This window comes from Rhinolophus hipposideros (assembly GCF_964194185.1).
Source record: "Rhinolophus hipposideros genome assembly, chromosome: 10".
Taxonomy (NCBI): domain Eukaryota; kingdom Metazoa; phylum Chordata; class Mammalia; order Chiroptera; family Rhinolophidae; genus Rhinolophus; species Rhinolophus hipposideros.
Window position 1 is genome coordinate 38,283,874 of NC_138056.1, and position 25,754 is coordinate 38,309,627.

Genomic DNA, 25,754 nt, shown 5'->3' on the forward strand with positions numbered 1-25,754 from the left:
TGTCAAATCTTCTCAAATTGATTTATAGATTTAGTGCAATATAAATTAAAATCCCAGCATGTTTTTGTGACATTGATAAGCCAATTCTAAAATTCATATGAAAATGCAAAGGGCCAAGAATATCTAAGGCAATCTAGAGAAAGAAGTACAAAGTTGAAGGGCTGTATATCAAAACATATACAGCTACAGAGATTAGGCCTGTGTACTCAAGCAAGAAAAGGAAAATAGCTCGGGATCCAGAACAGTTTCCATAAATATATGAAAACTTGGTTTATGATAAAGGATTTACCGTAGAGCAGTGAGAGAAAGATGGTATTTTCAATAAATGGTGCTAGGACAACTGAATAACCATAGGTGAATCTTGGTCTTTAACTCACATCATACACAAAATAAAGTTCACGTAGATTGTAGAGCTAACTGTGAAAAGTAAAACAATAAAGATTTTAAAAAGCAGCATAGGATAAAATATGAATGACCTTGGAGTAGTAAAAAATTTTAAACTAGACATAAAAAAAGCACTGATAATAAAGGCAAAGATATATAAATGGGATGATATTAAAATTTTGCTCATCAAAAGACACAATTAAGAAAAAGTAAGCCATAGTTAATACATAAAACCAACAATTGACTTTTACCCAAAATATGTAAAAAACTCTTTCAGATCAATAAGAAGATGAATAGAGAAAAATAGGCAAAACACATGAATGAGCTACAACTTCACAAAAGAAGGTGCCTAAACAGTCAACAACCATAGGAAAAGACACTCAACCTCATTAGTCAACAGGGAATTAAAAATTAAAACCACAATAAAATACTATTGAATTTCCACCAGGTTAACGAAATTTAAAAGGATCAAATAATATCAAATGTTGTTAACTACAACTCTCATAATACCGTTGATAAACTGAAAATTAGCAATTTTCACTGGAAAACTCTTTGGCAGTATTTACCGAAGCTGAATATATACATACACTATGACCCAGCAATGCTACTCCTAAATCAACAGAAATGCACACTTACATGCACCACACGACACCTATAAGAATGTTCAAAATAATGTTATTTGTAATAGCACCCAACTGGAAACACTCAAATATCCATCAGCAGTAGAATGGATATACAAATTATGGCATATTCATTGAATTGCCTTATAGTAATGAAAATGAACTAATTGCTGCTACATACAACATGGATAAATCTCACAAACACACTCTTGAGTGAGAGAAGATAGATACAAAAAAATACAAAAAGTATGATTACATTTATATATGTTTACATAAGATTTTAAAACAGGCAAAAGTTTCTAACATATGGTGATGGAAAGAGAACTGACTCTGGATGGTGAATACACAATGAGAGATATAGATGATGTATTACAGAATTGTGCACCTGAAATCTATGTAACTTTACTAGCAATTGTCACCCCAATAAACTTTAATTTAAAGAAAAAAAAAAAAACCAACAGGCAAGAGCTCAGGACAGTTGTTATGCGTGTGAGAACTGGGAGCAAGTACCAATTTGAGGGGGTTCAGGATGCCTCTGGAGTGCCAGTCATGTTCTAGTACTTAATCTGGGTGCCAGTTGCATGACTGTATTCAACATATCATAATTCACTAAGCTGCATGATTTGTGGACTTTTCTGTAAGTTACATTTTGATTAAAATTTTATTAAACAATGTTTCTGAATGATAAATGTTCTTTTTGTACATCTGTGCAGTGCCCTTAAAGGACTAATCATAAACGTATAGCTTCCTAGAATGCTTCATTTCTCTTGGTTCTATAGGTTGAACTCAGTGTGGGGTTTCAATTTGTAATTATCATTGTGACGATGGTGTTATACAGTATACTGTTTCCCCGAAAATAAGACCTAGCCGGACAATCAGCTCTAGCGCATCTTTTGGAGCAAAAATTAATATGAGACCTGGTCTTATTTTACTATAATATAAGACCCAGTCTTACATAATATAATATAAAATAATCTGATATAATATAATACCAGATCTTTTATTAATTTTTGCTCCAAAAGATGCATTAGAGCTGATTGTCCAGCTAGGTCTTATTTTTGGGGAAACAGGGTAATCTGAAAGAAGAGAGGAGACCCTATCCCTCCACAGAACCACATTATATGACTCTCCTGAAAGGAACAAATCTACAGCATGTTCTGAGTCCCAGTGATGACTAAAGATGACTGCTTGGCAATAAATAATAGAATCTTCTCTCTAATGACTCCTTCCAAGTGCCTCCCAAGAGAGGCCATTAAGAGACCCAAGAAATGAAGAAAAATGCTTACGAAGGAATAATGAAAAAACGTTCATCCGGAGCCATCATGTTGAGCACATACAGGGAACTGGTTAAGAGCAAAGATTTTGGATTAGAATCCTAGAGCTTCCACATATTAATTATGTGACCCCTGGCAAGTTACTTAACCTCCCTATTTCCTCATTTTTAAATAGAGGTTAATGATACTGCCTTTCTCACAAGAATTGGATTAAATAAAGAGTTATCACAGTACCTGGCACATATAAAGGATTCAATAATTATAAAGGATAATGGTAGTGGTGGTGGTGGTGGTGGTGTGGTGTTGGGGATGAAGATGATGATGGCAATGATGATTATGATCATGAAGATCATGATGCCCAGTAGGAAGTTAACCAACAATGAATTCAAAGAGCTGGTCCTCAGAAACAATGATTGAACCTCCAAAGAAAAACTCTAGTAGGTGCTAATGAAGGACCACTGAAAGGATTTCAATGAAGATCATCATTTTGGGGGATGACTCTCATAGCACCTGGTCATGGAGAGATTTGAGTAAGTCCTTATAATAAACTGAGTCTATTGCAGCTCATGACACCCAAGATAAAGTTCTGTGTGAGGTCCTCCCAGGCCCTCCCATCTCCATACAATATAACCTGTCAACACCACCTTTCTTTTTCTTGAATATCTTTCACCCAATTTTAATTAAATATTTATTTTTTAATTATTAAAGGCTGGTCTCCCTTAATAGCCTGTAAGCTCTGTGAGAGCAGAGACCAAGTCCTTCTTGAACTGTGCTGTATCTTTAATATTTAGCATACCTCTTAACACATTGAAAATGCTTGATAAATACTTGTTGAATGAATGAATGAAGGACAAAGGATTCATTTGTCTTCAGTGCATAGTTTTCTCATTCCTGTTTTGGTTTGTCCTCCAAAGTTCTCATGGGCGACCATGCGTTATATGTCAACCTCCCTTATCCTTATGTTTACTGAGCACTTGTCTGTGCCAGTCCACTGCTATGCCACTGGAGACACAGAGAGAAAAGGCATGGCCTCTGCCCTCTGGAAGTACACAGATGGGAGATATTTTTTATAACACATGATGGATGTCATGACGGTAAGAACAAAGTGCTGTGGGATCCCAGCGGAGGGAACAGTAAATCTACTGGGGGAGTTAGAGGAGCCTTCAAGGAAGAGAGGGCATTTGAGCTGCAAGCTGAATGACGAATAGGAGTGTGTCCAGTGGACAAGCAGAGCAGTAGCATCCCAGGTAAAAAGAAAGGCGCGGTGGGCCAGTCTTGGCCTTGCAAACCAGAATTAATTCATATTTAATTAAATTCCAAGCTAGGAGGAAGGGTGTGATCAGAGGCTAGGGGAGGAAGGAATGCAGGGGGTAGACAGTGAAAGCCTTCAAGCCCTTGCTAAGAAGTGTAGATACCACCCTGGAGGCAATGAGAAGGCTCTGATGGGTTTGAGTTAGGGATTTTCATATTCAGATTTATGTTTTAGGAAGATCAGACTAAAAGTTGTGTGATTATTGGATTATAGCCCTACCCTAAAAACCAATTCTGTGGCAAAGGACTTTCTGGCCTGCCTTGTTTGCATGAGGTCTGATATTTCACACTAGAACCTGGTCTCAGAGCTCCACTCAAGGTTGAGTTCTCCCCATCCTCGGGTACACTTGCCACATGAAAACTTCACTTCCACCAAAGTCCCAAATAGTTTTCTGGGTCCTTCAAATGGTGTATTATCCATCCAACATAAACTCGGATGAACTGTTACCCAATTCATTGGGTATGCCTATTACCCTCATTGGCTCTTGTCCAGTGCCATCACCCTCCCCCACTCTGCCTCTGGGTTTCAAACCCCCAGACCCAATCTCAATGAAAAGGTCCTGAACCAGATCCCAGCTCCATCACATGGCCAGTGCCTGTTATCCACCACCTTGCTATGTGTTACTGAGATGCCCCAGTCCTCACACCCACACATCAACTACAGGGAACTTCAGCTTATGTCATAAGTTGTAACATGAGGTTGTATGGACTGCTGGAGCGTTACATAAGCTACCGTGGTCTGCTCACCACTCTGCACAACTTCCAGAGCTCTGGAGAGCTGTAACACACATGCTTCACTTAGAAATTGGAACAACTCAGCCCATCCAGCAAGGATAAGGCAGGAGAAGATGCTGGTGATAAACTGGCAGAAAGAAGACAGAGCTAAAAGTCCAAGGTGAGCAAATATGTATGGTGGGGTTTGGATTAAGCTGTTCTTCTGATCTTCTTCAGTGAATGCTCCCAGCATTCCCAGGCAGAGATGAAACATCTCCCACTCCAAATTAAAGATCATGCATATTTCAAAGTGTAAGGGCCATCTTTCTACAATGGATGTCGCTAACAGACCTATATTCTTATTTCCCTCTGTTTACTATATGTAACCTTGAGTGAGTTACTTAACCTCTCATTGCTTCCATTTTTAATCACCTATAAAATGGCAGTAACAGTACTTACATCATGTTGTTATTATGACAATTAATGAATTAATATTTGTAATAGTATGTATGTTTGCTAAATTAATAAAATATACTTAAAACAAATCTCTATAAAATAGGGATCATTGCTACCATCTCATTGATTTGTGACAAGAATTAAAGGAGATAATGAATATGAGACACATTGCAACAGCTCACTAGAAGTTCATTCTTTGTCCCATGTGCTCTCATCATCAGATAGCTGGGAGCCATATGAATGGGTCCTGAGCTGAACAATGTACAGATAGGAAAGGAATGGATGACAGAGATGCTCCTGGAGAACTGGAGATGTGTCAGCCAAGACAATGTAGCTGGGAATATGGATGAGGACGCACTTAAAGAACATATGCTGTCTAGGACCCCACTTCTTCCCCTATCCTGACCATGTGATCTTCAGGCATACCAGTCACAGTCCCTCTCTCCTTCTTAAAATATAAAGTCACAAAAGTGACTGTGACCCAGAACTAGCCTATGGCCATACCCTATTCCACTGGATATCTGACCCAAGCTGAACCAATCAGAATCCTTCCCTGGGATTTTTCAATTTAGAGTTAAAGGGATACAGGATTCTCTTTGCGCTACAGAACTAACTGAAAGGTTTTTCATTGATGGTTGTTGGCAGCTAGGCTCCCTGTCATTTGGAGAAAGTTTATCTGTACTAAGTAAAATGAGAGTAATACACAGAAACGCAGCCAAGAGATAAAAGGTAGAAGGAGCGAGACAGAGGTGGAAGGGAGAGCCGCTAAGGATAGAGAGGGAGAGAGAGAGAGAGACAGAGAGAGAGACAGAAGGAGAGAGACAGAGAGAGAGAGAGAGTGAGAGAGAGAGAGAGAGAGAGAGAGAGAGAGAGAGAGAGAGAGAGAGAGAAACCCCTTTGAATTCCTAGATCCATTTATATCTGAAGCCACATCCAGACTTTCCAAATATGGGACTCAATAATTCTTTTTTTTTTTGCTTTAGTTAGTTTAACTTTATTTTTGTCACTTGCAGTGGAAAGAGTCCCGACTAATTTTAAAGCAAAAAAAGAAAACAATTCTGTCTAAACTGTAAGATTCATTAGCAAGCTAAAGAAATGGTATTCATGAATAAACTGAGGTGGCTGACCAGGAGGGTGTCAGTTGGTGTTTAAATGTCATTGAAATGACAACAGATCAGATGACTTCAGAACTATTGAACTGGACATCAGCTTTAGGGAAATACTTTATGAGATGTCAGAGGACTCTGTCCTGAGCCCTGACCTGCTCAACATTCTTATCAACTTCTTTGATAAAGACTTCTTAGGTAGGCTTATCAAATTCATAAAAAATCCAAAATTCGATTATATGGATTAGTCATCCAATGACAGAATCTAGATTCATGAATGATTAACAGCTACCATGGGTGGACCCAAACATGCTATTTAAGTATAATGGGGAATCATGTCAAATGTTATATTCAAGGACTTAGTTATACTAGGACCAGTAGTATGAGGAGGGCAGCAGGCCTCCCAGCAAATCACAGGAATTTTGCCTGGCTACAAGCTTAGTGTGATCCCAGAGTACAGCTGCCAAAATAGCAAACACAAGACCTGGCAAGCTTAACACACACACAGTGTCCAGGACAAGGAAATTAATCATTCCTTCTTGTTCCATCCTGATCAGAGCACATCTGGAGTACAAAGTGCAAAGGAACCAGAAACAGCATCCTATAAAGAATGGCTGAAGAAATGGGGCATTTTAGTCAGAAGTCATAGTAGTTATTTTCCTACGAATACCACAAGGGTTGATATGTAGCCAAAGGGAGACCTAATTTGCTTGACTCCAAAGGACAGAACCTGAATGGTGAATGGGAAGCAGACATTGGCAGCAGAGAAGTACAACTAGGTCAGCCGTAGCTCAGGCTCCGCCAGTCTGTGATTGTTGTCACCTAAAGGAAGCTCGCAGTTCTCCTCTCCCCATCACTCCATTGCCAAGGCAAGGGACACTGCTACTGTGCCAGCTTTGAGGATATTCCACTGGCTGCTGTACTGGTGTCCCACTGCCACAGGACACAGCAGCGATGTGACCAGGTGCTAAAGTAGGTGGGGCATGGGAGGCTGGGGAAGGAATGCTGGGAGAGGTGGTGATGGGGGGAAGCACGCTCATAGAAAAGTAACCACCTTTTGGCCACCATGTCTTTGTGCCTCATCATCTTACTTTAAAGGAAGAGGGAGGGAGGGAGGGAGGGAGGGAGGGAGAGAGAGAGAGAGAGAGAGAGAGAGAGAGAGAGAGAGAGAGAGAGAGAGAGAGAGAGAGAGAGAGAGAGAGAAGAAAGAAAGAAAGAAAGAAAGAAAGAAAGAAAGAAAGAAAGAAAGAAAGAAAGAAAGAAAGAAAGAAAGAAAGAAAGAAAGAAAAAAGGAAGGAAAGGATATAGATTCCTGGAATCCAGCCCTTTGTTGAGATGGGGCCAGTGAAGCTATGTATTTGTTTAAAACTTTCCAAGTGATTCTGACACCTAGCTAGGTTTGGAAATGATACAATGACTCCACAAAGTGTTGGCACCAGGGAAACGTGACCCTGGTGATCTGGTATGAAAGTGCCCAGGGAAGGTCACTTTCATAACAGATAGCTAGGTTTGATGGATCAACAACCCCGTCTGCCCTATTCGCCGTACAGTCAGAGTCAGTCAGTGTCTGAAGCTGGCAGCCTCTTCCCTTTGCTCTTCTGCCTTCTGTCCTCTGCTCTTCACCTCTGAGCAGTCAATGATCCTGCTTTCCACCACACATATGACTGCGGACCTCTTCCCTCCAAGCAGTCTTCACCTTGGACCCAGACCATCTGCCTGCCCTCAACCTTCAGCCCATGCCCCCAGGGCACTGGGCATCCTTTCTCTCTCTGTTGCCACCGCCTGAAGCTTCTTGCCATCTGTCCCCATCCCTTGGCCTCACCTCTCTCTCTGGCACAGAGAGAAACACTTTCCTTCCTTCAATTCAGCTCTCTTAGAGGGAGATCTCACACCAGGTTTCCTGAAGTTTAGATGATACATTAATTTTTTTCAATAAATAATGAACTAATGCTTGTTTGTTATAGCCACATACTCTTCTGGGTACTAGAAATAAATGGCAATAAGAAAGACACAGTACTTGCTCTCATAAAGCTTGTATCCTAGCTTGAGGAGGCAGATGGTGAGATCATTTCAGAGACTGGTTAAGGGTTATGCAGAAAATGAAATCAGGCAAAAGTAATGGGAAATATAAACTGGTGGCAAGAGAAGCCTTTTTAAAGAGATTATCATCTGAGCTGAAACTTAAAACACAAGGAGTGAGCCATACAAAGATCTGGGGCTGAGTATTCTAGACGTGGAGAAGAGCACATAAAAATGCCCTGCAGTGGGAATGAGCTTGGTGTGTTTAGAAAATTCAGAAGGCAGTGTTATTGCTATGAGGAGAAAGAAAAGAAGGAGAAAAAAATGAAGAAGGAGTAGGAGGAGAAAATGGCCTGCTTCTGAGTCTGCCCACCTTCGCCACTCCTCCTCCCCCCTCCCAGTGGTCTGTGCTTAGAACCTTTCCCAACGCACCCCACCCCCTCCCCAGTCCATGAGACATATTTGCAAATATCTAAACCTGAACTGTAAACTGGATTCAAGTTCTTTCCCTTGAATCTCCTGTGCCTCAGCAAATCAGCAGATGTAAGGCCCCTGTTTAAGTTTCCCTGAACTTTCATGGCAGTGTTGAATATTTGTGAAAATTAGAAGCCTTGTCTAGGCAGAGCTTACAAAGGACTCTTGGTGGTGTCACCTAACTCCTTACCCTTTCTATCTTAGCCTCAACTCCAGCCCAGCCAAGACACCCTGTCAAAACTTTATACTAGCAAGAACCAGCAGGCCACATAGAAAGCTTTGTGTGACAGAGAGCTCCCTGATATACAATCAAACACAACTGCACGCTGTTGGAGAAAAAAGAGAGGGGAAACAACACTTTAGATAATTTGGGCCACTAGCTACCTCATTATATGCTTCAGTGAGAATGAGATTAGACCCCCAGTTCTCTCAATCCATCATATAGTGAGTATTTTGGACTAGTCCTGTTTTTAAGGACAAGTGAACCAATTGTTTTATCTGGTACTCAACTTAGGAAACATTGATCTCTTCTAATGCTGAGGGGAAAACTAGGAGTGCTGGACTTATTGAGAAGTGTCCGTTTGTTTCTATTCCCCACTAACAAAGCTATCTGAAGGGGTACACAAACAAGGCTAGATTGAATCTAGTATTCATGGAATATTTGATGTACAATTTGAAAGGATTTTTAAGGAATAGTTTTGACTTATGTGGTTTTGGCTTTCCATAGTGCCTCTTGAATCTAACCCTCAAGTAAGGCGGGGCTCCACTATACTCAAATTATTTCTTTGGTGAAACAAAACCTCATAGACACAGACAACAGTTAAGTGGTTACCAGAGGGTGGGGGGGAGGGCGATGGTAGAAGAGCATAAAGGGGGTCAAATATATGGTGATGGAAGGAGAACTGACCCTGGGTGGTGAGCACAATGCAATATATAGATGATGTAATACAGACTTGTACACTGGAAACCTTTGTAATTTTACTAACCACTGTCACTCCAATACATTTTAATTTAAAAAAATATTTCTTTGGTCTTCATTCTGAATGTATATCCCAGTGTTTTTCTTTTCTTTTAATTTAGTTTCTTTTCCCTTCTCCTTCTTCCTTATCTCTATCTATCTTTCTTTCTGACTCATGTGCCCATACATGCATGTGCATTTTCTTGCTTTATCCACTTCTACCTTCACTCCTTTCTTTCCTTGCAGCTTCTTCCTTTATTGAGTGATCATTTTGTAGTGTATACAAATAGCGAATCATTATGTTGTACACTAATATAATGTCATTTGTCAATTATACCTCAACAAAAAAAATGTTTTTAAGAGGGGAATGATACAAGAGGAGAGGTGGGAGAAGGGACTTACAATTAATTACATATCATCAGCAGTACCTAATTTTTTAAAAAATCACTAGATAAAAGAGTTTATTTAAAAGACCCCATCCAGCTTAAATTTCTCAGGTTCTACATGCATATTTCTAAAACATAATTTTACAGGCATGATCATATGACATCTGCATGTGAAAATAAAACAATAATCAAATTGGGTTTTTTTCCTATTCAATTTGTTTCTGTTTCCCCACAAACTAAGGGAATTGGCTAACGATTGACAAGATTCAGGCCAGCCGGGTGGCTCAGGTGGTTGGAGCGCAGTGCTCCTAACCCTGAGGTCGCCGATTGGATTCCCACCAGGGCCAGTGAGCTGCCCCCTCTACAGCTAAGATTGTGAACAACACCTCTCCCTGGAGCAGGGCTGCCGTGAGTGGGGGGGCAGCCATCATGAGTGAAGCCACCAGAGCTGCCGTGAGCAACTGACCACCCAACCCCCTCAGCTGGGGTAGTGCAAGGCTCATAATACCAGCATGGATCAGGGAGCTGTGTCCTACACAGGTAGATTGAGAAAACAACGGCTTGAACCAGAGTGGTGGGGGGAGGCAGAAGAAATAGGGGGAAAGAAAAAAAAGATTGACAAGGTTCTTCATGTTGCTAAATTAATCCTCTGGTTTATGGAGAAATGCAAAACTGGTCTATAAAAAAGCAAAAAACAAATGTAAATAAGGACCTAACACTTTATACTTTGTGTCCCAAGCAATGTCAGTTATTATCTTTACTTGTTGCTGTTGTTTTCCTTCAGCAAAGACTCACCATCCAGAGGCTGAGGGTAGCTGAATGAATTCATCCTACTTCCAAATTCATTTTATTGAGTTTATGTAGAAGACTGGTTAAGAGCACAGATTTAGGAGTCAGCCATCCCTAAGTTTGTATCGTGACTCCACAGATTATTAGCTGTGTAAGTATGGGCAACTTACTAATCTCTCTGAGTCTTAGTGCTCTCCTCTGCAAAATAATAATAATAATAAACCACCTCAAAGTACTATAAGAAATAATATGTGAGATGAGTAGGAAGTGCTTAACACAATGTCTCATGTAGTGCTTGCTGCGAAGTACTTTTCTATTCCAAAAGAATCATCCCATAACATATATTTATTTTAGGAACTGTGTGACAGTTCCTTTTGACATAGATTATTTCTAATTCTTACAGAACACTGGGGTAGGGTTGGGGGAGATGTGGGAAAGCACTCTTATTTTACAGTTGGAGAAACAGTGGCTCACAGAGATGAAGTGGCCTGCCTGAGGTCACACAGTGATTATGTGACTAGCAGGAGTTGAAGCAGACTCAGCTAATATGAAAGCCTGTGTTCTTTCTACCAGGCTGAGGTGGGAGACTCTGAAGCACTCACTGGGGACACACACTCCTATGGCACAGTGAGACAAAGAACGCGAAGGCAAAGCAGCATGGAGGTCTCCGAACCTCCCAGTTTAGAATAAAACCCCCAATTATGCTTAAAGTTGGAGAAGCTTTTCAAATCTCTACTGGACATTCTTTTCCCATCAAGTTCCTTGAAATTTCCCTTTAAAGACCATCTAGGAAAAGCCACTCTCATTAGCCAGGGTCTGGCTTTATTTTCCTAATAAACAGAACTTTGGTCAGACAAGAGAGCCTCTTTTATTTTCAATCAATTCTTGAACATTTCAGCTGATTTTCTTCTATTTGGCTTGAAATTGTGATCTGGGAATGGCTGGTCCTGCAAATTGTCCTCCCATAAGGGAAGCCTCTTGAGGATCCTCAACTTGTTATTTTTAATCACTATAATCTCCTTTTCAAAGGAGGCCGTGGTCAGAAACAGAGCAGGCCTTTCAGAGCTTTCTAAAGCACAATTATTGCTGAGGGAAGGGGATGGGGAGGAAGAGGGAGGGAGAGTAGAGGGAAGTGGAGGGAGAGAGAAAGAAGTCGATACAGTACTAACAACTTGGAAAAGGCTGAATAATCATCTCAAATGGGATCCTGGCTGTTGAGAAGAAACCTGATGTTTCAATATTTTTTAATAGTGACCATTTTATTGCAGTCTAGAATACCTCAAAGATATACTGCGGGGCGCTGGGGGGAGCACAGAGAACAAAAGCTATTTGGGGATGAACTGGAATACTGGGGACAAAGATTTGAGGCAGAAAAACAAGCCAAGGATTGTGAGGAGCCCTAGTTCAGGAAAAAAGTGGGGGGAAAAAAAAAAGCAAATAGAACACCAGAGGAATGTTAATTTCCACTGCCCTAAGTCAATACTCTGAGCAGAATGCATTAGACTTACTTTTAACATAATTATTCTAAGAAAGTATAAGCCATACATGGCCAGCACCCTTTTCTTCCTAACTTTGAGAGGCAAAATCAGGTTTGCTAATCACAGACTCTTTACTCAGAAGCCCCCAGTATGGATCCTGCAAGATCTTTCTTTCAAGATCTCTTAGCCACCAAAAGGGGGGAAAATATAACTGCCCACCTATAGCCTGAGTAAGTGTGTCACAGTGCAAAAGGGTAACATTTTAGGCTGAAATCACTGTAGGGTGAAAGTCTAGGGCTCCCCTCCCCCTCAGTCCCAGCTCCTACCTCCAGGCCATGGACACTGAGGCAGCCATGGAACTTCTCTGTCCATATGAATAACCTGATACATCTCCCTCCCACTGCTGCCCACCCCCACCCTTATGCTGCTATTGCTCATCCAAGCAAGGAGGATTCATGTGCAAAGAGATGCCCACTTGGACATTTAGCCTGGGCCCATACTAGCCTAAACCACCTTTAAAAAGTCCTCCTGGGCTTAAATTATGAACACGCTTAGGCAAGGTTGCTACCGTGGAGAAATCAATCATTCCCTTATTCAGTTAATTCTTGAGGACCCAGATAACTCCCGCTCACTGGTAGATTGGACTGGAGGAGTGCTGAGAAAAACCTACTTTTACACACACACACACACACACACACACACACACACACACACCAAAAACAAAACAAATCTGCCAGGCACGTTCCTCCATTATTAAACCAAAAAGGGTCATATTCAACTCAAACTAACACGTATTTGGGATCTCAAGCACACTCATCTTTGTAAACTCATTTACACCCGGAGAGGTTGTACGGATAATTTAAACAGCTATTTTCACAGCTGGGAAATGGGCTCAGGGAAATTAAGGGACTTACACAAGGTCATATTCATACAGCTACTAAACCCAAGTCCATCTGAATCCAGAGCCACGTCTTTCCCTGACATGGGGAGCTGGGGCAGTTTCCCCAGAGAACCCAGGTCCTCCGTCTGGGGGAGATTTAAAGAGGCCAATTGGAGTTACGCCCGCGTCCCTCCCGTCCGCGAGAGGCTGTGGCCGCACGTTGGTTTGGCTACTCCAGCCGCGCGCCAACCCGCCCACTCTGCCCGGGGCGACGTCGGGGGTCCTCAGCCCAAGGTCTTTCTCCTTCGGTGAAGTCCCGACGATCCGAGGGGCGGCTTGCCACGTGCTGGCCTCCTCCACGTGCCAAGGGCTTGGGAAACTCCAGGTGGAGAAAGTCAGGGGGCTGGGGAGCACGGACCCGAGAAAACGGGAGAGGGTTCTGAGAAAGGCAGTCCCTGGTTCTGGTCGCTTGTGTGGCCCGCTGACACTGGCCCAAACTTTCTCCAGTGTTGCTCCCACCACTTCCTCCCGCGACACTCTAGGAACAGGGAAGATTGGGTGGAAGGGCGGCGGCTATGGGCCCATTTGCCCCACCAGGTGACCCAAAGTCCCAAATCCCGCTTTCCCTGCTTGGCACCAGAGATGATATATGAAGGGGCGAGGGTGACAGGACACACGCCCCGCCGGATGGGCCCCAGGTGAGACCAGGCTGGCCACTTTCCCGCCCGCTGCCCTGTCTCCCAAAGGAGAACAGAGGCTGCTGCATGGGGAAAAGGTGTCTAAGGAGGTGACCCGGCTGAGGAGGGAGGAGGTGCGCCATGGGAACGGAGTGAGGGGTCTTCAGGTGTGTGGGGGTCGCGCTCCCAGTCCTGCCCAGAAGGTGCTCGCCTGCTTGCCCATCCCCGCCCTGCGCGCCCGAAAGCCCGCTCTCAGCTGAGAAGCTCAGGCGCGACATCGCTGGGACGCAAAGCCTACGGGGTTTCGGGAGCCGAGGTTCCCCGGCCTCCAGGGAACAGGCCTCGGAATTCGGGCTTCCCTCTCCGTCTTTATCGGGTTCCCCTTTCCTCTCCGAGACTACCCAAAGATCTTGGAAGGCTCGTTCCACTCCGAGCCTGTTCTAGAAATCCAGGTTCTTTCCCTCGCCTGGGACCATCAGAGAATAATTGCGAGTTCTTTCCAGGGACCCTTCCGAAAAGCTTCACAGGCTCTTCCTACCCCGCGACCAATGAAGGGGGAAGCTTAACGTCCCTTTTCCCGAAGGGATCTGTCCGGGGAAACTGGAGTGACGGTCCCTCCGGTGGCGGGTCTCAGAGAAGCTAATAGCTTTTCTCCTTCAAGGCTGGGAGCAGGGAAAGCCGGAGTTCTACACCGTGCCTGGGACCCAACTGGGAGAAGCCGGGGTCCTATCCACTAGAGATGGATCTGGAGAAAGTCGGGTGTCCACTGCTCTCCTGGAGCTGGCCCGCTCCCTTCCACCCAGGCCGGTGTGACGCGTCTCTCCGCTACGACCCACGCCCGGCAACCGCGCGTCGGAGATGGGTCTGCCTCGCCTGGCTGCGGCCCCGCGACGGCCCGGGAACTGGCTGGCAGCTAAAAGGGCTGAGGGCCGCCGGGACAGAGGGCCCTTTGGGGGCTGCGCCGGCACCGTCCACCCGGGGACTGTGCGCCCTCCTCCCGCACCGCGTGTTCGGCGCCCTCTGGGATCAGGGTCCTGCGCGCCCCACGCCACGCCGGACCACTTACCGCGGTAGCTGGTTCCCGGCTTGTAGAAGTCGGGGTCGCTCTCCACGCGCAGGCTGAACTCGGTGTAGCCCTCGCGCCTCGTGCCCTGAGCACGCAGGATGCGGCTGCAGTAGCCCTCTGACTTGGACACTTTGTCCAGGGTCTCGTCGGAGAAGGCCAGCGCCACGGCCAGGGGCAGCGCCAGGGCCAGCAGCGCTGGACGCCGGCTCAGCCTCAGGGGCGCCGGGGACAACCTCATTCTCACGGGCCCCCAACTTTGTGCCGCTGCCACCGGCCCTCGCCACCTGACTCCTGCCCGAAGGGGTCCCCGCGGAAGCGAGACCCCGCGGAGCCCGCGCAGGAAGCTGGAGCTCGGGAGAGGCGCTGGCGGCTGCGAGACGGTGCCTGCCTCTGTTTGGCGGCTGCCGAGCTGCGCTGCGCTGCGCTGAGCTGAGCGAGCCGAGCTGTTCGAGGAAGGGAGGGCGGCGGCGACGGAGGTGGGAGGGCTGATTTTGCCCAGATCCCCGAGCGCAGCGCTGTTTTGTTTCCGAGCTGGCGATTAGCGGCGTGGCCGTGTTTATTTTGTGATGCTGGATTCCCAGGGTCTGGCTAGGAAATCACAGGGTACAGGGACACTGCGGGCTCTGTCCCACCACCAAGGAGGCCGCTGCCCCAACTCCCCCTGGCCACACTCTGGATCGTGTGGAGGAGAATGCTTGAAGGAGGGAAAGACAGAACCAACTTTTGTTTCACACTTACTCTGTGCCTAGCGATATGCTGGGTGGCTTACTTACGGTATCTGCTCACTTTCTCCACCCTCACTGCCCACAATAAACATAACATTACTTTCATTCCTCTTATAGATGAGCAAACTGAGCCCTCAGCCAGTTAAGGCAGGGTCAGATGCCATGACTATCTGACTATTGCTCTTTCCGGAGCGGGGTTGGAACAGGTCAGACTGGAAGATGACAAAGGCACAGAATGACTCATCCATTGGGCCCAGTAGGCACAGTACCTATGGCCTGTAAAACTTTTGGAGATTCCTGAAAATGTAAAATGCTTTCTTTACAATCAGAAGAAATAAAACTATGTAGGTCCAGTAAAATGTTTTACTGTATAATATTAATATATTTGTATTTATACCTACACGGTCAAAAAAAAAAAAAGAAAAAAACACCCATAATGATTGCTATTGTTTTATGAAGGAAGGAGCTCACAAAGACAAAAGTGCATAAGGTCCACGAGAATCCTCATATAGCCTTGGAAAGGAGTTTTGAAACAGCTCAAAGGAAAGCCTGTTTTCTTGGCTTAGATTTTAGTTCAGGTTCTCAGGCCACAGTGACAGATGTCTGGAGAGGAGCTGAGCCTGAGGGCTCACTGGGCAGAGCCGCAGGCTTCAACCCCGAGGCCAAACAGGAGAAGGCCCAGGTGCAGGAATCTCTCCCAGTGTTTCCCTGGGGACAGACCTGAATCAAACCTCAATTCTGCCACTCACCCATTGTGAGAGTTGGGCAAGGTATTTTACCTCTCCAAGCTTCAGTTTTATGCTCTGGAGGTGTCAGCGTGTACCTGCAGGCTAACACACTCTTCCTCTCTAGGGTGCTAGAATCAAACTAAATGATCCATGTGAAACACTTGGGCTGGTCTCTAGTGTCCCTCCCATCCTCACCCCCGACCCCCAACCCCCTCAATGGGTCTGGGCTGGCCCTTCCAGCTACAGTAACGATTAGATCAAGCTCACCTTGGAGATGCCTTAAGCCCTTGGCCTCCCCTCCTCAGGTGCTCCCAGAAGTTTTGGTCACTCAGCTCCTGCTGTCAACACACCATAAGAGCCTACATTTAAAAAGCAATCTCCTTTGCTTTTGGGGTCAGGTTTTTTTCTTTGACATCACTAACAGCCATCTGTATTGGAAGTCGCCATTCCTTTCACCAGCCCACTTATCCCTCAGTTCTTGTGCGGGGACTCCCGCTGCCACTATTAACTAGATACCTTTTCTCTGAGGTCACCCAAGAGTTCCCCTTTGCTGAAACCAATTACTGTGTGCTCTTTTCTCAGCCCTGACCCTCAACAGCAACTGATCCAGCTGACCAGCCTTCCTTTATAAAAGTGACGCTCAAATTCACATCTGCGTCCTGAGTGAATTATCTCTGGCATTACTGTCCTGGCTTGGAGTTCATGCTAGACTCTGGTGCACAATCCCAGTTATCTGGCAAGCTTACACTGAGTATAGATTTGGGGCCAAGCCTGGGCTGAGCAGTGGGCACCAGAGAGAACAAAAATTCATTCATTCATTTATTCACTTATGTCCAAGGCTCTCCCGTGGTCAGCTCTGGGACACAAGACAGACGGACATATTACTTGCCTTTGTGGATCTTACAATCCTGTGGGAAAGGCAAATATTAAATACAGTTACACAAATCTTTTCAAATTAGAATTGTGATATATGCTACAAACTAAGTGGTTCCTAAGATACATGATTTTATCTTACAGGACAGGAAATGACTGAGATGCATAAAATATGTCTCCTGTCTTCACAAAGCTTATTGTATGTACAACAGCCCAAATATGTGCTCTTGAACATCTTTTCATCTAAATCAACACATTCAAATGTAACGTGAAGGTGGGTGGGCATGGAGCAGCCAGGGATGTAATAGGTAAGTGTTTATGGAACATTAACAGGAAAACCATGTCAGCTAGGACGCCTCTTCCCCTCCCTACTCCTGGTTTCCAGATTAGGAACCTATAAAATTGCCTGTCTAGGTGCCACAGCTGGTCAAGGAAAAAGAATCAGCATTCAACATAGGCCTCCCCAACAATAAAGTGGGGTTCTTCCCACTGACCCCATCGTCTGGGCAATGACAACAGGCTCTATCTAAGCAGCCCATCAAGCATCAATCCCACTACCCAGCCTAGATTTCCCCACCCAGCTCTGCTGTCACATCAGATCTCTGTCCTCTCCACACACCTAATCCATCACAAAGTCATTACTTTCACCTTCCACTACCCCAGTGCACTTCTCTCCGTCTCCTCTGCCACCACACCAGTCTGAGTTGTCATCATTTCTCAGCCTCCTAATTGGACTGCCCTCATCTACTCTTGCTCCCTTCCAATCTGTCTTCTGCACCAAAACCCAAATGATCCTTTTTAAAATGCAGATTTGAATGTCAATCCCAAGGTTATAATCCTTTTTCAGTGGCTTTTCAGGGCTCCCAGAACAAAGACAGAATTTTTATTTTTAAGAAAAATGTTTTATTAATTGGAAAAGTATCTTATTAATACTTTTCACAATAAAAATTTCTGTTTATTGTTACAAAATGCAGAATATTTTTTATGAGAACAAAGAGAATTTTTAATGTGGCCTCCAAGGTCCCGCTTGACTGCCTCTGAGGCCATGTACCCCTTCTCTCCTGGGCTCCAGCCACCACGGCTTTCCATTTTGTGAACTTTTGTCTGTGTGGTTTTCTCTGCCTGGAATCCAACATTTGTTAGTCTCTCCCACCCACCATCCTTTCCCAGCCAACTCCTATGTATCCTTTAGATCTCAGTGCAAAACTGCTTCCTCAGAGAAGTCCTTCCTGGAACAGAGCCTACCCCTCTTTATGTGCTCTCCTGGAACCTGATACCTTTTCTCTTAATGTCCTCAGATTTTATAATCACCTATTCGTTTATATGTTTGATTTTTACATTTTATATTTGTTCGGTGTCTGTCTCTATCACTAAATTCTAAGCTTCATACGGGCAGGGACTGTCTCTGGGACTCACCACTGTCTCCTCCATGCACATCACAGTGCCTGGCTCCATAAATAGTTGTTCTATGAGCAAAAAGTCTTTGACAGTCTCCCAGTGCCCTGTGACTCAGCCCAAGCTCTTCGAGTGACCTTTAAGACCCTCGGCTGTCTGGTCATAGATCCCAGACTGAGTTCCCAGTGACAACCAGCTGGGTTTCTTGTCCCCCACTTTCAGATTTGACTCAGCACCCTTGCTTTTAGCTTTCCCATCACCTAGAATGCTCTTCCTTCTCCTGCCTGTTTAAATTCTCCTATCCTCCAGAGAATGAGATCCTTCACTCTCTCCTCTGGACGTCAGTAGAACCTATGACGAGAAAATTTCTTATTTTGACTTATTGTGTTCTGAAGGATTGTCATGAACTGTTTAGTGTGTCTATGTCTCATCTCCTAGCAATGAACCCAGTTTACTTTCTGTTTAATTTCCTGTTCATATGTTTTGTTCTGTTGTAAAATACACTGGACTTCAAGAAATCTCTTTCCAGTTTTGTAGCCTAAGGCAGGGCTGATGTTAGTTGCTACGGTGTTGCTAGGCAAAGTCATTTAGCCAGGGCAGATAATTAATTTTATCAGTGTATGTGGGTAGGTCATAGAAGAGAAGAGCTGGGGCTCCACTTCTCTAAGAAAAAAAAAAAAATTTTCTTTGATTGGTAAAAGGTGAGATCAGCCTCCCCACCCCATCACACACACACACTTCTCTCTTAAAGAGAAGTGGGAGGGAGTATCTAGATTCGTGTTTTGAGTATGGTCGTTCATTGAAACACACACATAAAATGTTTGCCTCAAATGCAGATATCTAACTCCCATCCCAGACCTAGTGAATTCGCACTTTGAACAAATTCAAACTAAAGTTTAGAGAACCACTGTCCCAGAGCTGGTAATTCAGACTTGAGGTGCAGCCATCCCTCTAACTTCCTCTGCTCCAACAAGTTTGGCTTCCTCCATACCAACTGCCTTCCCCCACAGAAACATCCTCAGCTTTGGAAATCTCAACTCCCAACAGCCCTCTCTCATTCCACTTTCAGTTTTCCCATCTCCTCATCCCATTGCGTTGACGCCTCTATATCATTGAGACCAACAATTGCTTCATCACTTCTGATTTTCCTGCCTATCTTGTTGTCAGTTCCTTCCTCACCAAGTCTGAACACCATGCTTAACCATTTTAACCACATTTTCATCAACACTCTTAGTTAGGTCACCTCTTTTATTTCTTGACCTCCTCTCTAACTAACCCCTATCCCTAGATCAACTACCGTGTTTTCCTGAAAATAAGACCGGGTCTTATATTAAGGTTTGCTCCAAAAGATGCATTAGGGCTTATGTTCAGGGGATGTCATCCTGAAAAATCATGCGAGGGCTTATTTTCCTGTTAGGTCTCATTTTCGGGGAAACACAGTAAGCAGAGCAATGGAACTATCCCAGACTTCTGAATTCTGCTGCATAAAACCTGCAACCCCACCAATAGCCCTGCTAAAAACTCATGAATTATATTCTTGACCATAGTTTTTAAATTTATTCCTAATCCGTTTCCTTTCCCATTCTTCACAGTGTCTTTTCTCTTATTTCTAGTCCTTATCATTTTTTCATGGCTGCTGTATCACTCTTGTTATTCTTACTCTTTGGTGGGTAACCTGGTCTCTTATTTCACACCCCTAGTTGAGAACATTAGGAATGAGCTTCCTCAAATCTGTCTCCTCTCTCCTCATACCAAATTCTGGCAAGATCAAGTTCATTATTTGACACAAAGGAGTTTTGTCTCTTCAGTTCTTCTAAGGCTAATTCCTTCCTTGTGTTCTTCTCCTCAGCCCCTCCTGCCTTCTGCTGAACACTGATCTGGCTGTGATCTTCTCTCTCTTTTGCATTTCTGTTTCCCTTCCATACATGTCCTCAGCCTGCAGACACTAGTAAGTCTCCCCCATCCTGGGAGGGTAACAGAATACAGGTGTGGGGAGGGGATGAGGTTGCACTAGGCATGACACTGGACCTTTCACTGATTTTTCTCTTCTTCCTCAGCTGTTATCTTACTATGTTTCAGAGTCCAACTTGCTGAAAGAGTTGCCCTTCCTTGCTATCTCTGCTCCCTCCATTTCCATTCGTCTTTCCATGCAGTACAGGTTGGGATCAGCTCATATCTCACTATTGAAACTGCTCCAACAGAGGTCATCTAAGACCCCCCAATTGCCATAGTTATTGTGTGAATTAAAACAGACCAAAGCTGTCAGTAAGGGCCCTGTCATTACACAGAAGCTTACCACCTGAAGAAGTTAAAAGGCAGTGCATAGCTGGAAGTCTTCTAAGGTGCAGACCTGGTTCTAACCTGGAGACCTCTCAGTTCCCTGGCTTTGGGTTTCTGGATTAGAGAGGGCATTGAGTCTGAATGCAATACAGTATGCCAGGTACAGCTATGGGCAGCTCCCAAGAGCAAGCTCTTGCAAGTCCAGCCATGTACAGAACCTAGTGACAGCTCACTCCCCCTGTGGTTGTCTTGCTATTAATCCAGCTAGCCCAATCACCTTTTGAAGTTCTGGAACTTCATAGCTTAGACCATAGGACCATGGCATATTACTGCCACCTGGTGACAGCAAACTGAATATGCAGCAATATTAAGTAAGGAACTCTCAAGGCTCTCATAAGGTCACCTCCTTAGGCCTATTTTAGACTAAACTGTTTGCTCTTTGAGTATAGAGTCATTGAGTTTTCCACTATGTTTAAATATTGTGTCTGCATGAACTAAGTATTTCATTAATTTTTGTGAAATTTAAGCCATTCATTCAACAAACACTTATTGATTAACTGGGAAGAAGGCAATACAAAGACAAGACAATGCCTGTCTTCAAGAAGCTATATGATTGTCCAACTAGGTCTTATTTTCAGGGAAACACGGTATATACTTAATAATTGTGCACTTCTCTTTGTATATATGATATCTCACTAAAAATAAATTTACTTATTCATGCAAAAAAAGAGAGAAGCTACAGAGACTGACAGAGACACAAGATGGCAGAATAGATAAATGCTGTGCTTGCCTCATCCCATGAATACTTCAAAATTACAACTAAATTATAGAACAATCAACCTGGAGAACCATCTGAATTACTAGCTGAACAGAAGTTTTATAACTAAGGATATAAAGGAGAAGCCATGTCAAGACTGGTAGGAGGAGCAGAGATGTGAAACAGGCTGGTCCCACAGACACATGTGGTGGTTGGGAGAGATATCTCAACCACAGAGGTTCCCCACTAAGGAACGAGTAACCCCAGGCCCACACCAGTCTCCCCAGCCCAGACTACTGGTGCCAGGAAGAGGAGCCCCCAAAACATCTGGCTGTGAAAATCAGTGGTGATTCTGACCATCCTGGTGGGAGGGAAAGCTGCGGGAAACCCAGACGTCCTCTTAAAAGACCTGTGCAGGTACTCATCTTGGGATTCAGAGGAGGGACGGTGATTCCGGGAGCACTGGAGATATATGGGAAGAGACTGAGTTGTGTAACTGTGAGGTGAGGACTGGAGACACAATCACTATTTTCTTGTGTGGGACCCTCTCCCGTGCAGCCGGCAGGCAGGCGCCATCTCTCCATGTTGAACTCCCCCACACACAGGCCAAATCTGAATCTGATTGGTCTGGTGATCTCTGCTTCCTTCACTCTGCTATCTCACTGAGACCCTGCCACACCCAACTCCTTACCGCTGGAGGCTTTACCAGCAGCTGAACCTCATGGGACCAGCAGGTGGCAGCAGGCCTCGGAGTGTCCTGGGTTTTTGCGGAGCTACTCCAGACCCAGCACTGGTGACAGCCATCCTTGATTCAAAGTGTAGCCTCTCCCACATGCCTCCAGGTACAGCACAGACAGCGACCAACCATCCATCACTTTGTAGTTACTACCAGGAATTCCCCAGCTAGTCACAGGCAGTGGCTGACCAGGTCCTGCACCAGAAACCCTCCCAAGAGGCCCAAGAAACAACTTACATGGAGGCTGGCTGCAGACCACAGTAGAGCACCACCCAATTAGTCCCACAAGCAGCACGCACAAAAGGTGGTCTCAACAACCACCAGAGCCCACTGGGGTGAATCCCACTCCATGGGGTAAGCCCGTCCCCTCACAGCAGCCTGTAAGCTGTGGATGTGGCCAAACTCCACAGCTATCAGCCTGAGGGTCAATACCACCCACTGACGTGCCAACAGCAATCAAAGTTCAACTATAACAGGAGGACACATACAACACACACAAGAGACACTCCTGGAGCACCCAGCTCAGGTTACCAGGGAGACTGTGCCACTGGGCCCCACAGGACACCTACTATATAAGGCCACCTGGCCAAGACTGGGAGACATAGCAGATCTACCTAATACATAGAAACAAACACAGAGAGGAAGTCAAAATGTGGAAACAAAGAAATACATCCCAAATGAAAGAACAGGAGAAAACTCCAGAGACAGAGTTCAAAACACTGGTTATAAGGATGGTCAAGGAATGTATTGAGAACTTCAACAAAGAGATAACAAGCATAAAAAAGGACATAGAAACCATAAAAAAGAACCATTCAAAAATGAAGAATACAATAACTTAAATCCAGAATGCATTAGAAGGAATCACCAGCAGACTAGTTGAGGCAGAGGATCGAATCAGCAATGTAAGGAAGACAAGGTAGCAGAAAACACCCAATCAGAACAGCAAAAAGAAAAAAGAATCCCCCCAAATGAGGAGAGTCTAAGGGGCCTCTCATCAAGCATACCAATATTCACATCATAAGGGCACCAGAAGGAGAAGAGAGAGAGCAAGGGAGTGAGAACTTATTTGAAGAAATAATGACTGAAATCTTTCCTAACCTGGTGAAGGAAATAAGCATACAAGCCCAGGAAATGCAGAGTCCCAAACAAGATGAACCCAAACAGGTTCTTACTAAGACACATTATAATTAAAATGGCAAAGGTTAAAGACAAAGAGAGAATCCTAAAAGCAGCAAGAGAAAAGCAGTTAGTTACCTACAAGGGAGCTCCCATAAGACTGTCAGCTGATTTCTCAACAGAAACTTTGCAGGCCTGAAGGGACTGGCAGGAAATATTCAAAGTGATGAAAAGTAAGGACCTACAACCAAAATTACTCTACCCAGCAAAGCAATCATTTAAAATCAAAGGACAGATAAAGAACTTCCCAGACAAGAAAAAGCTAACGGAGCTCATCACCTCCAAACCAATATTACAAGAAATGTTAGAGGGACTTCTTCAAGACAAAAAAAAAAAAAGAAGAAGAAGGAGGAGGAGGAGGAGGAGGAGGAGGAGGAGGAGGCAAAGGAAGAGGAGGACAAGAAGAAGGAGAAGAAGAAGAAGAAAATAGCAATAACGACATACTCATATCTATCAATAATTACTTTCAATGTAAATGGATTAAATGCTCCAATCAAAAGACATAAGGTGGATGAATAGATAAGAAAAAGAGAACCACACATTTGCTGCCTACAAGAGACTCACTTCAGGTTGAAAGACACACACATACTAAAAGTAAAGGGATGGAAAAAGACATTCATGAAAATAGAAACAAACAAACAAAATCTGGGATAGCAATACTTGTAACAGACAAAATAGACTTTGAAACAAAGACTATAATAAGAAATAAAGAAGGACCTAGTCATCCCACTTCTGGGTATTTATCTGTAGAAACTCAAATTGCTACTTCAAGAGGACATGCTCATCCATGTGTTCATTGCGGCATTATTTACAATAGCAAAGATATGAAGGCAAGTTGGGTGTCCCTGAATGGATAAAGAAGAGGTGGTACATATATACAATGGAATATTACTCAGCCATAAAGAAGAATGGAGTCTTGCCATCTGCAACAATATCAATGGACCTAGAGGGAATTGTGCTGAGTGTAGTAAGTCAGACAGAGAAAGACAAATGTCATATGATTTCCCTTATAAGTGGAATCTAAAGAAAAAAATGAACAAACAAAACAGAAACAAACTCATAGATCCAGAGAACATTTTGATGGCTGTCAGATAAGAAGTGGGGTTGGGGTGAGTGAAAAAGGGGAAGGCATTAAGAAGTACAACTTGGTTGTTATACAGCAGTTATGAGGATGTAGGGGATAGCATAAGGAGTAGAGTTACTAATACTGGAATAACTATGTATAGTGTCAGATGGGTACTAAATTTATCAGCGTAATAGATGGGAGGGGGGTTGGGGACAGGGTGAAAAATGTGTAGGGATTAAGAAGTACAGACTGGTAGTTACAAAACAGTTACGGGGATGTAAAGTAAAGCATTGGGAATATAGTCAATAATATGACAATAACTATGTATAGTGCCAGGGCGTTACTAGACTAGTCAGGGAATCACTTCTTATGTAAATGTCTAACCACTATGCTGTACACCTGATATTAATAAAATAATATTGAATGTCAACTGTAATTGAAAAATTTTTCAAAATTGGGGAAAGATAAAGGGGAATAAAAAAATAAAATAAATAAACAAACATTTTTAAAAAGAAGCTACAGAGACAGATAAAACAGATAGTTATAAAATTAAGACTCATATATGCTAAATATTAATGAGAGACTAGAGAAGGCAATGACTAATTCTGCCTGGGGTGAGGGCCCAGGAAAAGGTAACATTTGAAAAGGCACTCAAACGCCTTCTTGCAAGATAGGTAAGAATTTGCCAATTACACAAGTGAACTTGTGTTCTAGGCAGAGATGTATGAAAAGGCGGGATGTGTCCTTGGGGTGATAGAATGACCTTTTCAGTGTCATTGTATGAAGACGCATCATTAGTGAGAGTCTGGGGCAGGGATATATGCTAAAAGGCTTTAACAGCAGTACAGAGGAGTGTCATGGTCTAAGGGTCAACAGCAAGGGATGACACGGAGGGTCGTTTAGGAAATGGAATCAAGAGAGTGCAGTGCGTGGCAATGTGTAGGAGATGAGAAGGGAGTCAGGGATGACTGTTCTCACATGCGCCACAGGTCAGGAGGGGAGTGTCAGTGGTTACTGCTATAATCACCTGAGATCATGAATTTAAGACGAGAAGCTATGGGGGGTGTGGGGGATGGAGGAATGCTGTGAGATTATGTACATTCAATTGTGGAAGTGTCCCACTTAAGGGGCTTTTCAAAGGGATAGATATACAGTGGACTGTCAAAGGTAATAGGTTTCCAGCTCAAAAGACAGGTGGGAGCTGGGGACAGGGACCTGGGAGTTAGTAACGTCCCAGCACCCGCTTTAAGACACTATTGAAGTCCTATGTTGCTTCCTCTCAGTTTTGAGACCATTTGATAAATGTACTCTTGCAAGCATGCTAATGGAAAAAAGAATGATCTGTGTTCCCTACCTGGCTCACCAGGTGACATGTGGCTGTTCACAGTGGTGTCCTAGGGTGAGCCAAAGAGGTGGGATGATAGAC

The 25,754-nt window shown here is 44.0% G+C and overlaps 1 protein-coding gene across 1 annotated transcript in view; it reads right to left on the reverse strand.

The window, feature by feature from the left end:
* The window catches only part of SPON1 (spondin 1), a 226,057-nt gene extending 210,660 nt beyond the window's left edge, over positions 1-15,397 (reverse strand). The window contains exons 1-2 of the mRNA XM_081062697.1: positions 14,219-15,397; positions 13,108-13,387 (exon numbers count right to left, since the gene is read on the reverse strand). Coding sequence (XP_080918823.1) covers positions 13,108-13,387; positions 14,219-14,830 — 892 coding nt within the window. The 5' untranslated portion in view covers positions 14,831-15,397. The remainder of the gene's footprint in view (positions 1-13,107; positions 13,388-14,218) is intronic.
* Between the last annotated feature and the right edge of the window lie 10,357 nt (positions 15,398-25,754).